Here is a 16,409-nt window from a genome sequence, read left to right on the forward strand (position 1 = left end):
CGCCGTCTCGTCCCGTCCCGTCCCGCCCCGCGCTCGCGCAGGCGCAGTGGCGGGCGGCCGCCCGGGCGCGCGCACACCTGGCACGGGGGTCGGCGGCGGGAGGGAGCGCGTGCGCCGCCGTCTCCCCGGGAGCGGCGGGAGGGGAGGAGCGCGCGGGCGCATGCGCACGGGAGGAGGGGGGGCGGGGGGGGTGTGCGCGCGCGGGGCGGGGGGGGGGGGCGGCGGCGGCGGCGGGAGGAGGAGCGCGCGGCGGGCGCCCCTCAGGCTCCGTGTGCGGGAGCCGGGACCGGCCCGCCATGGAGTGACCCGGCTGCTCCCGCCCGCGCTCCCTCCTCGCCGGCCGCTCTGTGGGCCGCCTCCTCGGGGTGCCGCGGTGCGGGGGAGCGCGCCCCGGCCGGCAGGAGGAGCCCCCCCTCGGGGGAGGGGCCGGCGCTGGCTGCCCGGCTGCCGGGCGCGGGGAGCGGAGAGATGGCGGCGGGGAGAGCCCGGCGGCTCCTCGGCTCCCTCTGGATCGCCCTTCTCCTCGGGCAGCCGGACCCGGCCGGCGCCGCCGCTCGGAGCGGCTCCCAGAGCTTCCTCACAGGTAAGGAGCCGGGGGGGCGGCGGGGCGGGTGTGAGGGGGCGGCGGCGGCCGCGCGGGGGGCGCTGCGGGCGGGGAGCGGCGGCCGCGGGTCCGCTCCGCTCGGACCGCGCGGGCACCAGCAGAGGCCACTGCGCACCTGCGTACGCGGGAGGAGAGCGAGACGCACCTGGGGCCCCGGTAAACGCCACAGCGAGTCACCTGCGCGGGCTGCTCCCCGCCCCCCCCGCGCACCCGAGATGAGTTGGGGCACAAACCGGCCCGGTCTGGGCTCCCTGGAACCGGGGAGGGCTCGTTACCGGAGAGACGAGCGGGCAACCTGTGGAGAGAGGGGAACTTGCCTGGAAACTGCCGCAGTAGCTCAGAAACGAGCGAGCTGGCGGCTTTTCAGCCGCTCTAGTTCTCACACCTTTTACCATTGTTGCCTTTAATGATCCATTATTGAATCCTGCTTTTTTTTATAGCCCACGAAAAGCGTAATCTCATCCAGATGAAGTGCGGTATGCGTATGAGAAGCCTGTCTAAAAAACGCCCTTGCAAAAGACAATACTGTAGAAGGCTCCCTAGTTTTGCAGTAATGTTTTCTGCTTATTTTGCAAAATATTTGTTTTAAAGAACAACTTTTTTTTCCCCTTCCCCTCCTCATCAGTAACAACCTACTAGAAACCTTGAAAAAAAATCTGGTTTTGAACGTTGGATGCTGGGATTTTTTAAAAATATTCCCATGTAGATCGAATCCTGACATTTTAAAAGAAAGCTTTGTGCAAGTAGAATTTGGAAAAAAAAGTGCTGGTTAAATGAATGGTTTTTAGCAACTTGTAAAAGTAAGAATGGTTAGGCTGGTATTAAATGGTATAATTATCCTATTGCAAATGCCATTAGGCAGAAATGTCCGTGGTAGCTCTCATCTCACATACTACTGATGTAACCGTGTGTGCTGACTCCTGTTGACAGGGGATATATTTATTTATTCTGTTACACACTACAAGCTTTGCAGATTCCAGGTCTGAAGCAGATTTTTTTCTTTTTGATAAATATTATACTTGGAGTCAAAAATCTTCAGAGTATGTGTAATAGATAAGTTACTTTTTTGATGCGTAAAGTCTTGCCACGTGACAATTCTTTTCCAGTATTTACTGCTCTACTGACAGCTCACTGTAGTTACTGTTGTGTTGGTCGCTCTTTGCTGTGTTAAAAAAATCCTTTGTGGTTTGAGGAAATCAGATTCGTAGGTGAAGTTTTATCTGTTGAAGCCAAATACGTGAGTTCAGTCAGCTAAGGGGGAGTGATGTGCTGCAACATGCAAAATAAAACCTTCATTAAAACTGTTTGTCGGAGTGGGAATTTAGGAGTAAAGGTGTGGAAATTTTGGAAGTTCTGGTGAATCCTGACTTTGTTCTCTTTTGTGGGAAGTGGTTTTGTGCCGTATCGGTGGGTACTGTCCTGTGTCATCCCCGATAAGGACTGGGAGCTGGGGTTGCTCTGACTGTGTTTGTACCAGTTATTTAGAGGGAGTGAGTAAAAGAGGAAGAAGAGGTTTTCTGGATTCTTTGTCTCAATGAAGATGAGATACTTGATCTTAATTCCCACTATTTTCCACCTGATTATTACTGGTGGTTTTTGTGTTGTGTTTTTTTTTTTTTTTCCTTTTTCTGAAGGAGACGATGCTCCACGTATATTTGGTGGGAGGAGAGAGACATTCAAGTCCCTCCCTGCCTGAAGGGGAGGGAATTGGGTCCAGGCGTGAAAGTTGTCCCCTTTGGTTGTAGATGCGAGGATGACAGAGTCTTGTCTTCTGTCCTGTTCTGCGTGAAGCTCCATCTCCTTGACGCTCTCCGGAGAACCTCGTTAGTTTGGCGTGAAGGTCTGGGGAGGCAGAGGAACAGACACCTTGTGTCTAGGTCCAGGTGGAGGTTTAGCACTGAGACTTGTTTTTCAAGACTGAAGTGCTGCTTGCTGTGTCCAGAACAGTAGTTTTTTTAATGAAAAAAAAAAAAAGGCAAGCTAGCCTTTTGGTGTTGATAAAGATGACGCAAATGAGCAGAAGTTACAGATTCAGAAGCCCATATTCATTGTATGTAGCCGTGTATGTTTGAGTGATATTTGAACCCTTCTATAAATAGCCAGTCATTGCTCTCTGCAGAAGAAAAGAGTGTAGCTGAATTATCTTGGGGAAAAAAACCTGTATAACTTCATTTATATGTGCATCTGTAAACACTAGTGTGTTTCCTAGTCTATTTGGTTGATTTGCAAATAAGATAAAATGAGCTACTGATTTTAGAATTAGGACAACATTTCACTTAGCTAAGGGAATAAAACAAAAAAAGTAAGGAAGAAGCATCAAATTAAATTCTGCCTCTTGTAACTGTTTGGAACTGACTTGAGTTTAATGGAAAACCTTTGATCTATACAGGATTGCATTACTAAGAATAAAATTCAAGTAGGTGTCACTATTAAGTTTTAATACGAAAGCTCTGATAAGCTATATACACCATTAAGATGGCAAATTAGATTATTCAGAAGCTGGAAATTTGTTCTGTCTCCCCCTTGCTGTTCTCTAAGCCTTTGGAATCCATGTATGTTTTGTTGTTGGACAAACTGGCTGTTTGGAAGTCCGCAATCAAATGCAATTAGAAATTGGTGGCATGAAAGCTGCACGAGACTCCCAGAACTGAACAGGTGTTTTTAGCAACATGTTGATCACGGATCAGCATATGCTGCTCTATAAGATGCTCTGTCTAGGGTACGGGGGTATTGAAAGCTAAGGAAGATGGGTGCATAGATCAGCTGGGTTCCTTGGAAACATAAGGTCAGAACTTGTTTCTGTTTTGTACACACTTCTTGATTATTTCTAAATATATCACAGGCTAAAAATAGAGTGGAAATATTCGGGGCTCAGTTACATCCCAAGTCACTGAAGCGCAGGTCTCCAGTTGATATTCCCGTTTCATATAAATCCAGTATGTGTCAGCCAGGGGTGTTCTGCGTGTTGCGTAGGAGCTGATAGAGCAGTTTGATTGCTTATAGCTCCTGAAATACACGTGTTTGCCAGTGCCACTCATTTTATTTGCATGTATAAATAGGGAACAGCAAAAGGATCTGTTGATGCTGGAGCATATTTCTTGTGGGGGTGAACAATTGTTTTAATAATCTGTGAATCGCCTTTCACTGGGGCTGGGGTGCTGCGTTGTCGCTTGTTCTGGGACAGAAGCCGACTAAGTTGCGTCTGGCTTTTGCAACCTGTGTTTAATTGTTTTATCAGTAATCTAAGAAAGTGATTTGGCTTGCTAATGAAGGTATCCTAATAAACTAACGTTCCAATTTAAAAATTGTAAGGGTCTGTGTACACACCTGTGCCTAATATTTATCACAGTGAAAAACAGCAAGCAAAACCTGTCATATTTAAAATAAACAAACACCAAAACCCCAAACAAACACCAAACCCCAACCAACCAACCAAAAAACCCCAAAGCAAAACACTTGGCTTAGTTACCTCCCGCTACCTTATCAGTGCAGTTTAAGTAAGGAAATTATATATGGTGGTAGATTTTTCTTTATACAAGAGTATTTGGTTATTCCTGATGATAAAACATCCTGGCGATTTACAAGACTTTAATCTTCAACCAAAGATTTTTAGAGAAATCTGGAAACTATGTTGGTACCAACTCAAGTTTGCTGCAGTGCCAAGAGGAGGAGGATGAAAAGGAGAACGGAAATGGAGTGGGAGTTTAAGAAAACGACACGAAGAGCAATACAGTATGTTTCTTAACCTTTACTTTCAAACTATAAAAGCATTTCCCTTGTGCAACATCAGCCTGAGTATGATAGAGGGTTTGAAAGCAAATTCTTGTACCATCACTAGTTTGGCATGGCAGTAATTTTAGGTATAAAATGTGTGCCAATATGTTCATAGCTACCTTTTCTAAACATGCAGTATTTTTATATATGCAGGATTTTTAAAGTTTCACTTGGCATTGTGTACAAGGAGGTATAGCTGAAATTCTTGTTAATGACTAATTAATGCTCGTTTCCTCCAAGGTATCTGTCCTAGTGTTGAGATGCCAGTTGGTGGAAGGGAGGCTGGGTTCTGGGTGGAGAGGTGCTGCCCCAGAAATTCCGATTATTGCGCTGAAACACATCTCTGTGCCGTGAGTAGTTAAATATAATGCTCTGAGGCTATTGATGTTTAAAAACGGCAAAACAGTTCTTAATGGAGAAAATGCCTCAGTGCTGTGGAAACAACAGTCGTATTGGACTGATTGGATGCTATTGATTTAGTTCTCCAGTTAAATTGCCAAGATGAAAGTGGTAATCCTGATTAATTCCATAGAAATAGATAAGCACAATTTGTATGTGCATAGTTGCAGAGCTCTTGAGGAAGACTGAAACCCTAGCTTTATATGGTATTTCAGATGCTTTAATTTTAAGTGGGTTTTTACCATTTCGTATTCATGCTGAATAGAGTATCTTAATTTTATAAAACGAACAGGCTATCAATTCGTGATAAATCCTTTTTGCATCAGTTAAAATAGTGCAGGTTGTGTTGGGGTGTGTGTGTGGGTGTGGTTTTTTATTTATTTATTTATTTATTTTAAATGAAGACTATCCTTATCAAAGGGGTTGAAGGAGTTGGCAATGTTCTGCCGTGAAACTTTCTTGGGAGTTTGGGTAATTCCCTGGAGTATATGAGAGCCATGAGACGTTTGAGGTGTGTAGAAAGTGAAGAGAGTTAATATTGAATTTTAATGAAAACTATTTAATGTCCCTTTAATAATCTGAGTAAGAAGTAAATTAACTACAAAGCAAAAAGTTTATTTTTTTTACACCATGACTAAGCGACATCGCCCCACTCCTTGCTTCTGGATGTTGTGGGATGCTTGGAAGTGAGTAGAGATGTTAACAGGAAAAAAATCACAACCAAATCCCTAAAGGTGCTGCTCAGAAGGGGCTTGCCAACTCGGGAACCCACTGACCTCCAAATACCTACCCATATATATATATTTTTTTTTAAAAAAATTATTATTATTATTTTTTTAAAAAATTATGTTCATTGTTTCTTGTTGCCAGTCTTTGAACTTTCCTGGTTCAGTTTGCTATGGTGAAATGGCATTTTTAGGAAGGTACTGGTAATTTCTGTTGTGACACCGTTTTATGTTTTACACTTCTTATTCCTCTTGCATTCTAGTTTTCATAGCTATTCAGTAAGAGGTGTTCTCTTGAGCTTTTTTAAAAATGCATTTTTCTGCATACATTGCATTAAAAAACCCCAAACCATATATTTCCTGTTTTTTTCATTTATCTGCTACAGAAGCTTAGAAAATGTGTTAGTTTTTGAAAGCAGCTGAGCCACTTCCCATCGCTCCATTGGATATTTCAGCCCTTCAGATCTGGTGTGTTTTTACCCGGTGATAATGGGAGAACCATCCCAAAGAAACCCCGTAACCTGTGTGATTCTCATGTTTTTGTACTTCTGCCCCCCGCTCCTTTAAAATTTCACTTCATCTCTCCTGATTTTTTTAATTGCCTATGGACTTTATATCCATTTGGGTTTCAGTGGGGTTGTATTTCTGCTCAATCAGCGTAGCTCTGTTGAACTTATTTATGGTTTTTATCTTTCTTTTTGGCTTAAAAGTATGGGCATCTTCTGAGTTCTTGATTCTAGCTTTCTGCCCTTGCTCTTAATATTTTACCTATGTTTTTGTTTGATGTCTTTTTTACGAGTCTTGAAGCTGTCACGTTGTGTGACAGCGGGTCAAAGCAGGTGTCTGTAGCCAGCACAGTTGTCTTTCATTATTATTATACTTCGATAAATTTATCTTGTCTGATGTGCGTTTAGCTTTTTTGACATGTGTCTAATGTTGATGTTGACCTAGAGGTGAATAATGCAGTGCTGCTAGTATGTGTATGGTGTTCTGGAGTTTGAGATTTGTGCCAATATAGGTTTAAGTGATGTTTCTTGTCAATTAAAATTTTTAAGTTAGACTTCATATCATTTGGAAGAGACATTGTACTTCTCTGCAGCTTCAATCTGTTTAATGTTCTGCATGTAGTTTGCAGCCAGGTAATAATGAGTCTTTTGCCCTAAATGCTTTGCTTTATTTAGTGTTTTCTTTACTACGACATTTTGTGCCATGGAAGATCCAGATTTGTTGTTGTGTGACTCTGTGAACACATAATATTTTCCTGTCTGCAACACAGCACTTCCTACTCTGTTGTCTTGAATGTAAAAGCTGGGGCCAAAATGATGAGAAATACATTGATTTCTCTTACTTTTGGCAGAGACACTTTTGTATTACTGATATTGCCAACAGCTACTTCTGACTTGAGCCCTCAGGAGCAACTTCCAGTGTTTTTCAGCTCCCAGTTTTCAGTGTAATGGTCCAGCAGCCTGTTTCCACTTGGGCTGAGGTGGATGGAGTCCAGTCCTGTATAAGCTTCGTCTTTCTCAGTTTTCCTCTCTGGTTAATGAACCTGAACATTTCTTTTTAACACCACTCTGCAGTTCGTGCATTGAAATGTTATAATGTAACCGTAGCAAGAAAGGGAGAGCCACAAATAGAGGTGTTTGGATATTCTTTCTAAAAGTAGAACAGGACGCCCGAAAGTCATTGAAGTCATTAGACCTGTCATGACTTTTAAAATCTCTTGCGTATGTGTTGAGAAGCAGAGTATGGCTTGCTTGCTGAATTTTTACTGTCGCATTGGTTAAAAAAAATGAGTAATTGCTTGAAACCAGTAGCGGTTGCAGTGTCGTACATAGAGAGGAAAGCTGGGTATTAACAAGATGAAATATTTCCAAAAGTAATTCATAAAGCCAAATGTTCCTGTTTGAAAACAGGCAAGGAAGGAAGTAGAAGAGAACTGGGAATCAAGGAAAACTGCACCCAGAAGCATTTTTTGCTGTGGTAGGACAGCTGAACAGTTTGTAGTCTGCTCCTGTGCAGCTGGAATTGGCATTTTCGATGTTGGGCTCCCAGTGCTCACGTTTCAGAAAATCCAAGTATTTTGTTATCAGTTTGTGAATCTTCTATTGGAAATGTGTCTGGGCAGATATGAAACACAGCAGATAGGAAGTCGATGCCAAATGTTAATCCTGTTTTGATGTGTTTAGTTTCAGCGTTTTGAGCTGGCGATGCCAGCGCAGGGAGGAGGACCCACATACTCTGCCCTGCCGTTTGCTTTCACAGGCATTTGCGGAGGGTGGAGAGAGTTGGATCAGATCCCTGATCTGCAGGAGCACTTGTATGAGCAGAAGGGAGAGGGTGACATGAGCACATGGGAACGGTGCCACGAGAAAGGGACGCTGCTTTTTCTGCTGGAGGTAGAGATTGGCTTGGAACAGGAAAAGCACTAGGAACAAAATATATCACGTCTTCTGTCACCGTAGTAGTCTTCAATATTATGATGTATTGTAGCACATTGATTTCAGATCTATAGACGAAAATTTTGTCAGAAAACGCGTCATTGTTTTTAAATGATTTTGCTAATAAAGTGTCTCATAAAAGTTAATTTTTGGATTGGTAATAAATTCTCTATTTAGCTTTAATTACTGTTTGGATTTTGTTTAGTTTTTTCCCCACGCTGAAATCTCATTTGCTTGACTGATTCTGAAGTGGGAATAAAGCTCCAAGTTTCACCTGAAAATACTTAGCCTTGAGGAAAAGAGCTGTAAAACTACCAGGTAGGTTACACTTTCAGAAGAGGGTAGTGGCCTGGTAATTCTTTGAATGCAGTATCCATTTACTTGCTAAAAGTCAGAGAAAACTTAGTTTAGTGCTGATTACCTTGTGTAGCGTATCATTTCAGGTGTCACTTTGAATCTGTCCTGTACTAACAGCTGCAGTCTAGCTTTGTGAGGCCGGGATTTTCAAAACCAGCCCTGTACCAATAATGAAATTTTGTAAGGAGAAAACTGAATTGAAACCTGGTGGAGAGCATAAGAAAAGCTCATAGATGTCATATGATGTGCCGATATGCTAGTGAAGATGTATGGAAAGCATACGTGGCAGGCAAAGCAACTCCTTGTGTGAAGGCTTCCCCTGCCTCTACCAACCAATACAACAGTGCAGTGCATCTGGACTTGGTTAGGTGCTGATAAAGGGACGGTCTCAGGGATTACATCTGATATTAGAGGAGTATTTTCTTATTTATTTGCAAGGCAAATACATTTTATTGGACGCACTATTTTTATTAAGAGCTGTTAGAGCGTATACTGCAAATATTGGGTGTGACAGCCCTCCTTCATCATTTTCCCACGTTGCTTCCTTTTCTAGAATGTGGCATGGCTTGTCTTCTGTTTGTAGTGTAAAATAGCTTATTTATCCTAATCTTCACATGTAGTTGGTTGCTTATGCCTAGTTCAGTTCTTTGTAACCTTAATTTTAGGTTCTGTAGCTTTGTTGCTATGGATTCTTTTTACTCATCTCCTTATTTGAAGTTATGATAGTTTTTGAAAAATATTGAAATACTAAGAGGTCACAAATGGCTTAGATATCTGCAGTGATTTGGTAACCATTTCTGTGTTGTGGTTTTCTGTAACTTTTTTGAGGTTCGGATGAAAGAAAACACACCCAAACCATAGCTACAGGAAATTAGTGTCATATTGGAAGTGCTGAGGTTTCCTCGTTGTGCTGTTGAGCGTAAAACAGTGTTCTTCACCTTTCCATTTGTCGTCTTTGAGGACAGACAAACAGCATTCTTTGTAGCTGATGGAAATAGTGTAGGTCTGGTCTAAAATAAGGAGGCAGGATCTGCAAGATAACACCGCAGTACGTGAATAGAAGTTTTCTTATTTCAGATTTGAGGCTTTGGTAGGGGAGAAGTTGATTTCTGAGCAGGGAAGGAGGAGGAGCCAGTCATCAAAATCATCCAAAGCAGGATCTGATATATTCTGACTTCTAGGTAGAGCTAGTTAAAGGCTTATTCTGGTTCAGCTCGATTGGAATATCTTGTGCTCATGGTAACAGCATTATCAGCCCAAAATCTGAAGTGGTATTTTGTAAAGCAGTGTTTTCCAGTTGTTTCTATATACTGTTGTTGCCAGCTTTTCATTTGACTGTGGAAATCAATCTAAAAGAAAAAAGCCGTCATTCACAGTAACTGAAGGTATCTGCCTGTACTAGAGCTGATCTACGTGTGTGTTTTAATCTGCCCTACGTTTGTTCTCTCTGGAACTTACTCTGTAGGCACCATTGCTCCTGACTCCATAGCTGAGATGGAGCCTGTGCTTTGGAGCTTCATCTTCACTTTCACATTCATCATGCACAGGCCTTATGACTTCGGTATAACATTTTCAGGCATGTCCTTTTTAACTTTAAATAAGCAAGGATCTGTAAGAAATATATTTTGGCCTTTATTTTAAATCTCATGTCATCCTAAATAACCTTTTTTCCCCAAGTTTAGCCTATAAGCAGGCCATTCCTGTTTCTGCAGGAGGCTGTGAGGGGTTATCAACTGATTCTGTTATATTAGAGATTAATATATGGAGCTCTGGTAATGTGAGGAGGTTTATCATTCCTAATTTGTGTGCTAAAGGGCTGTTGGTTACTGGGAGTGCACGGAGCGGAGAAGAGGAGGTGATGGTGTTTATTTAATAATAATAATAAAAAAAGACTTTTGTTGATTCTCCCTCACAGGTACTGGTGGTATCAAGTGCCTTGTTGAATTATGACTAAATGCAAAGCCAGATTCACTGGCCTGTCTTGACTGCAATTCCCGGGGGATACAAAGCAGCTGGATTGAATTGGTAAACTGAACCTCAAATCACAACACGTTCAGTGAACTACCCATGTCGCTAGCATCTAATTTCTTGTAATTCTGCAGTCTTGCTCGATGTCAGTTGTATTAAGAAGGGAAAGCAGATTACAGGTTGAGTTGATGGTGTTTATCAGTAGCTTGAAGATTGAAAATTTATGTATTTCTTTAAAAATGTGTGGCCTGTCCCCGAACAAACTGCTTTTAAGATACAAAATGCACTTAAAGATTTCAGAGAGATTTAACGTTGTCCTGCAGTGTCAGAAAAAGGTAGCATTTGGTTTCAATTAGGGAGAGGTTGATGCATGTGCAGTAATTTCTTTTTCATAGCAGAATGGTTATTTTCTGGTGTTACCTGTTACCGCAGATCTTTGGAAAAGTGAACGGTGGCTAGAGGTCACGTCGCCGCTCAGAACACCTGAAAGGCAACACTGGAATGGGGTAAAAGCCCGTTCCCTGCGGGCCAGGAGGTGGTCATGGGTGTTACTGCTGATTCTTTTCTAACTTTCCTGTTAGTGGTTTCAGAAATGGGACTTAATAATCTTGCAGGGCTTCCAAAGGTGGTGTGTGGGTGGGAATTAATGGTTACCTATTCTCTGCAAGTAAGTAGGAACGTTTCTACTGTTAGTGCTGTGCAGTTTGTTTGTGGAAGCTGTTACAGTTTTTTAGGTGGTATTTTGGAATTCTAATCACGACAACACCTTTTGCTTCATAGTTTGGAAAATTTCTCTTCAGGCAGTTTTCTGAAGGAATGATAGTACGGGTTTAGATGTTGACCAAATGATATCTGGGTATCACTGTGAAAGCAGTTTCCACATTTAATTCATTCTTCTACCTTTTATGATAATAACTGTTACATTTATGCAGTCTCTTATAGCAGTTTCAATCAGAAACATCCATGCTTGTTCTGCAGTTGCCTATACGCTCTTCCGAGGCTACAAAACAGCCTTCGGTGCTGTCTGTGTAGAAGTAGTTCCATTTTGAGGTGCCATTTCCTAAATGTTTTTAGAATTAAAAATATTATACTTGTTTTCAAAGCTTGGAGGGGGGAAAAATTGGTCGAAAGTGGTAGCTATAATGTATAAATGGAAGTATGAGCTTGAATAGACCAGTTGGGCAAAAATCAACTTTAAAATGAACAAACAAAAAAAACCCAAATGAAAACAAAAAACCTCCAAAACCGCAACAATAAAGACTTCTAATTTTTGTAATTGTAACTGATCTGCATTTTACTTTACCAATGAGCACATACATGACTCAAAACCAAATTAAGATATTTGGCAGAAAACAAAGCTGTCACCAGAAAACTCAAAAATGTCATCTCCAAGCGTGCCTTTCCTTAGCAGGTTTTTGATGCAGGCAAAGAGCAACGGGACAACTTTGTTTTTACAAAGCTTTTAGCTTACCAGAAAGCGACATTTAAATTCAGGAATTCATCACAAAGGCATTACATGTTAATTATATGTCGTGCACTTTGATGCTGGAGTTCTTGTTTTAATGAACCGTTCTGGGGAAGGCGGTTGCCGGTTTTTTAGGTTGGCTCCTCCCAGCCCTCCCCTTTGTGTAAGCTCTGTTGTGCATTTCCTCAGCATTTGCCTCCAAAGTTACTCCTAAGATGGATTTCACAACTTTTTGATAAATTTAGAAACATATTTCTGTGATTAGTGTTTAATTGCTGTGGCCTTGCCATCCCTATGTCTAACATCTTGTCTCTATAAAGATACAACTGGACCTGACTTAGTGTCTCTCCTTTATACATGTTTTTGCACTTTCAAACTTTGATTTACAGAAAAGGATCCATAAAAATGTTTATTGTTGAAGTCCGTTTTAAGCTGTTTGTGACATCTGGCATAATTCTTCACCTTGCTATACTTGCCTAAAAAAGAACTCTGGTCCCCAGAACTATCACAGGAAATTTAAACTGCTCTGGTTTATAGGACAGTAATTTTAAATTAAGCTTGCAAATTTTTGAGAAGCAGTTCTGATAACTCGGCTATATTTTTGAGCTCTGCTGTAATATCATGCAAGATCTTTCTGAAGTTGCTTCATGATTTTTGGTGTACAGAAATAAAGATGTTAGAATATACTTCTGGAATGTTGACATAACCTGGTTTCTGTCATCCACAAGGCTGAACTTAAATAGCAATTGGGAAACTGGATGTAAGTCTTGCGGTTAAAATCCCTGTCAGAATTCCAATCAAAAGTTCTCTGGATGAATCTGTTTGCTGGTGAATTTTTCAACCTGGAAAAAATCCTTGGCTTTCTTTTGCATCCCCACTCGGCACAGTGTCTGTGGGCAGTTGCGTGACATAGATAATGACCACATAAATATAGGTGAAGGACACATACAGTACAGGAACTGTGGGATGTGTGGGGGACGTGGTGTCTGAGCCTGAAGTGCCTCGGACACACATCGGGGATCAGATGACGGCAGTAAAAGAGTTGGACGGATCTTTTACTGTCTTTTCTGTGCAAATCCACCTCGGAGTGGGAATGGGTAAAATGTCATGCTGAGCTTCACATTTTGTGTGGATGAGTAACGTGTTTGTACACAAGTCCCTTACGCCTCTGCTCGACTTGCAAACTGAGGGTACTTATCTACAGCTTAAAAATATAAAATTTGTGCATCTTTAATGCCAGTGTAATGCATAAACCTGTACGTGCTTTGTAGGAGTAGGATTTCACTTCATAAAGTTACAGAAATGTATTTTTTTGGGGGGCGGGGGGAGATGGTCGTATTTACTTGCGATGTGCTATAAAGCTGTGAGGCTCTGTAAGGATATGGCAGCTGCTCAGCAGAGCTGCGAGGTGAACAGGACTCCTGAGATTCGGGGTGGGGAGCGGGAGAATACTCTCCCCCGCCCCGGAACTGGAAAGGAGGGCGTTTGCACTCTTCATAGCTGTCAGCAATTAGCTTTTCGAGTAAACATTGATTTTTAAATCTGGGAAGAGGAGTATAATTACGAGATTCTTAATACATTAATGTGGACTGGAAGCTGGACTATGATTGAATGGTTTTATTTAGCTATATTTACTTGGCTAAGTAGGGGAATGTAAAATCCAAACCTGAATACTGTAGCAAGGGCCTCCTTCCTCAGAATTGTTTTCTCTCAATTAGTATGGTGCTTAGAGCTTTTTTCAAGTGTTCCTCTTGTTCCTCATTGTAGGAAAAGTATTTTCCCTTAATGCTTTTTTTTTTAAACCACTTTAACCCTTGACCACTCTGGTATGAAGTTGGATAGAAGACTGGCTGTGCCTATACCGAGAATTTGAAAAAGGAAGAGAAGTCTTGCTTCCTGATGTTGCTTTTTCTCCTTTTTCCTAGTACATGTTAATGCAAGAGCAGAAGTCTACCCTGCTTGATGAACACTAGCAAACTTTGCATCCTGCAGGCATTTTAAGGGTGCAAAAGTATCACAGAATTTTTAAAGGTCTTAATTTGTCCGAAGCTCAAAACCACCCCCCCCGCCCCTGCCCCGAATGGTTGTGATTTAGAGTCACTGCCAGTATTGCGCACCCCAAAAGATGTCAGTGTTTGGATGTTCGAGGGCTGCTCTTTCTCGCTCTAATCCTGTTGCTGATATTTTCATTGCTTGACAGAGCAGAGGAATGTCTGAGGCCGCGGCAGGGGGCTGCAGAAAGCTGCGGATTGAGCCCAGCGCGGGGGAAAAAGCCCCATGCGCTCCCCTGGGATTGAAAAGAAGGGGCTGCAGCCTGGCGGATTGTCCTTCCCAGGATGAGGAGTGATTTACACACAGCACGCTTGTCTGGTGCAGGAGGAGATGGAGGCTCAGTTGATGCAGCTTTATTTGCTCGAGAAATTAAATGCCTTGCGGTAACTACGGACCAGGATTACAACTAATTACTTTATACCTGGAGGGACTCTTGCCTTGTCGTGCCTCTCTGATACCAGCTTTGGCCAATAGTTGAATCAAAATTATATCGTTTTGTAGTGGGGATAAATTCTAGGGAGACTAAGAGCTTAAACTGTTACTTCTAACATGATGGATGTCAAAGACAAAGCCTTTCACAATCTGTTGTGGCAGTTTGGGTGGCTCATTGTTCTTCATTCACACTTGCACTGGAAACGTTTTTATGGTGAAGAGCTGCTTTGTGGATTTATACAGAGATATAAATAAATCCAGAGTTTTACTTCTTGACAAGAAAAATTCAAATACTATGAAAACTAAGTGCAAAGACAAATGCAGAGAAGCTTTGAAGAAGTAAATATGTTCAAATTATATTTCTGTTAACACAATTCATTTTGCATGTGACTTAAACATAAAAATTTACTCTTTTGATGTCTGAGGTTGAACAGTAAAAATATTATTCTGAAACATTACAAAATACTGGGGTACGGACAGGTTGTGTGGAAATGTAGCTGTGTATTCTTGATGTTGTTCATCCAAACGTTAGTCAGTGGTGCAGCCCTTTGTTGCGTTTGCTTGAAAAGTGTTGTGAATCTCATCTTTAGGTCTCAGTGATGCCAATATTAAGCCAGTTCTTTCTCTGAAAACTAAGTAGCTAACCAATATACAGTGGTTTTGGTTTGTGGTGGGTGTGGTGTGTCGTTGTGTGGTTGTTTTGTTTGTTTGTTTGTTTGTCTCAAATGTTGATTTTTAACACTTCTTATCCATCTTTGGCTTTCCTGGGTCCTCAGGACGTTATTTTAACAAACAGGTAGAGAAATGTCTTTTACACGAGTGCCCGTTTTGTGGCATGGTGCAGATCTGACAAAGGAGTTACATGTATCTAGTCATCGCAAGAATTTTTCATGCGGACTAAACAATGTAGTTTTTAATATATTAAAACAGGTTCGTGAGAATACAACACAGCTATCTGCCTTGTGTCTTGAAGGCTCCAAAGCAAGCTCTGTAATTACGTTCACTACTCAGAAGAATACAACCCGAGAATTTGACTCTACAGCTTCTGTCAGACACAGACATCACCAAATCATAAGCACTTGTTTTGGTGAGTTTACTAGACTTCTAGTGTCCATCCAAAAATCTCCATGGCAGGAGAACTTCAGGATATGTTTTTAATTTGCATCGGTTGGAGACAGAGGGTACCATGCATACAGATTTATGCCGCTAAATTTAGATGTAAAGCATGATATTTAGCTCAGAGACCTACGAAAAAGTAGTTTAAAATGTGTACTTGTCTCTTGCTTTAGAGCAGGATGGACTCACCTTGTGGGGATTCAGCAAGTAGTGCAACCCCTCCTAGTCTCGCATCTCCAAATGAAATAAAGGTGCACGGGAAGGACACGTGTGCGAGCCCGGGGTGCTGAAGGGCTGGTGGCTCTGGCTGGAAGAGCTTGAAGAGCAGTGCCGCACAAATTAAATGGTTAAAATATGACCATTGTATTGAAACAACTGATATAGGGTGGGTAAAAAAGGGCTAATCCTATTCCTTTGTTGCACCATTCTATCAGCCTGGAAATGGGGAAGGCGTGGTGTGTGGTGTTTTTTTTTTTTTTTTTTTGCTTTATAGATTTATCCTTTATGCACTTCTTGTTTGATTTAGCATTTTTCGCTACCTTTTGGAGTCTCTCCTGTAGCTCTTTACGTATTTTGGCTGCTGTGTGAATTTAAAGGAATTCTGTAGACACAAAACTGCATTAACAATTGGTCGGGCACTGTGTGCATCCCATCTCCCAGTCGCTGCTTCTAGTGGCACCGGGCACTTGGCATGCATGCTGTTTATTTTGAAGAAAACCATAAATTTAAATAAAATGTGTCAGTCTTTCCATAACAGTTTTCATATGGAAATAAACGTACTTGGCTTGTTACTTTGACAAGCGGATTTTATTGTAATGTGTTGTTTCACTCTTGTTTTGTGCAGATTATACCATTCTTATGCATATAGTCTGGTCACATAATAGTTTATTCATGACTAAAAATTACTTTGGGAAGTGCAGAGCTACAAGCAGTTGTCACTTTCCCGAGTCTTTCTGAATGGCTTGAAATCACTCTGAACTCTGGAACTGTCTTTTCTTGTTGCTCGGAATATTAACTTTATCACTTGAGAAACGAGCACAATTTGTGTGCAGAGAATACACAATATTTCATCTTCC

At 41.8% G+C, this 16,409-nt stretch overlaps 1 protein-coding gene across 7 annotated transcripts in view; it reads left to right on the plus strand.

Moving 5' to 3' along the window:
• The first annotated feature begins 238 nt into the window (after nt 1-238).
• The window catches only part of NEO1 (neogenin 1), a 172,207-nt gene continuing 156,036 nt past the window's right edge, over nt 239-16,409 (plus strand). For all 7 annotated transcript variants that reach the window (XM_065641762.1, XM_065641763.1, XM_065641764.1 and 4 more), the window contains exon 1: nt 239-583. In XM_065641762.1, coding sequence (XP_065497834.1) covers nt 469-583 — 115 coding nt within the window. In that variant the 5' untranslated portion in view covers nt 239-468. The remainder of the gene's footprint in view (nt 584-16,409) is intronic.

This window comes from Caloenas nicobarica, chromosome 10 (assembly GCF_036013445.1).
Source record: "Caloenas nicobarica isolate bCalNic1 chromosome 10, bCalNic1.hap1, whole genome shotgun sequence".
In the NCBI taxonomy this organism is placed as follows: domain Eukaryota; kingdom Metazoa; phylum Chordata; class Aves; order Columbiformes; family Columbidae; genus Caloenas; species Caloenas nicobarica.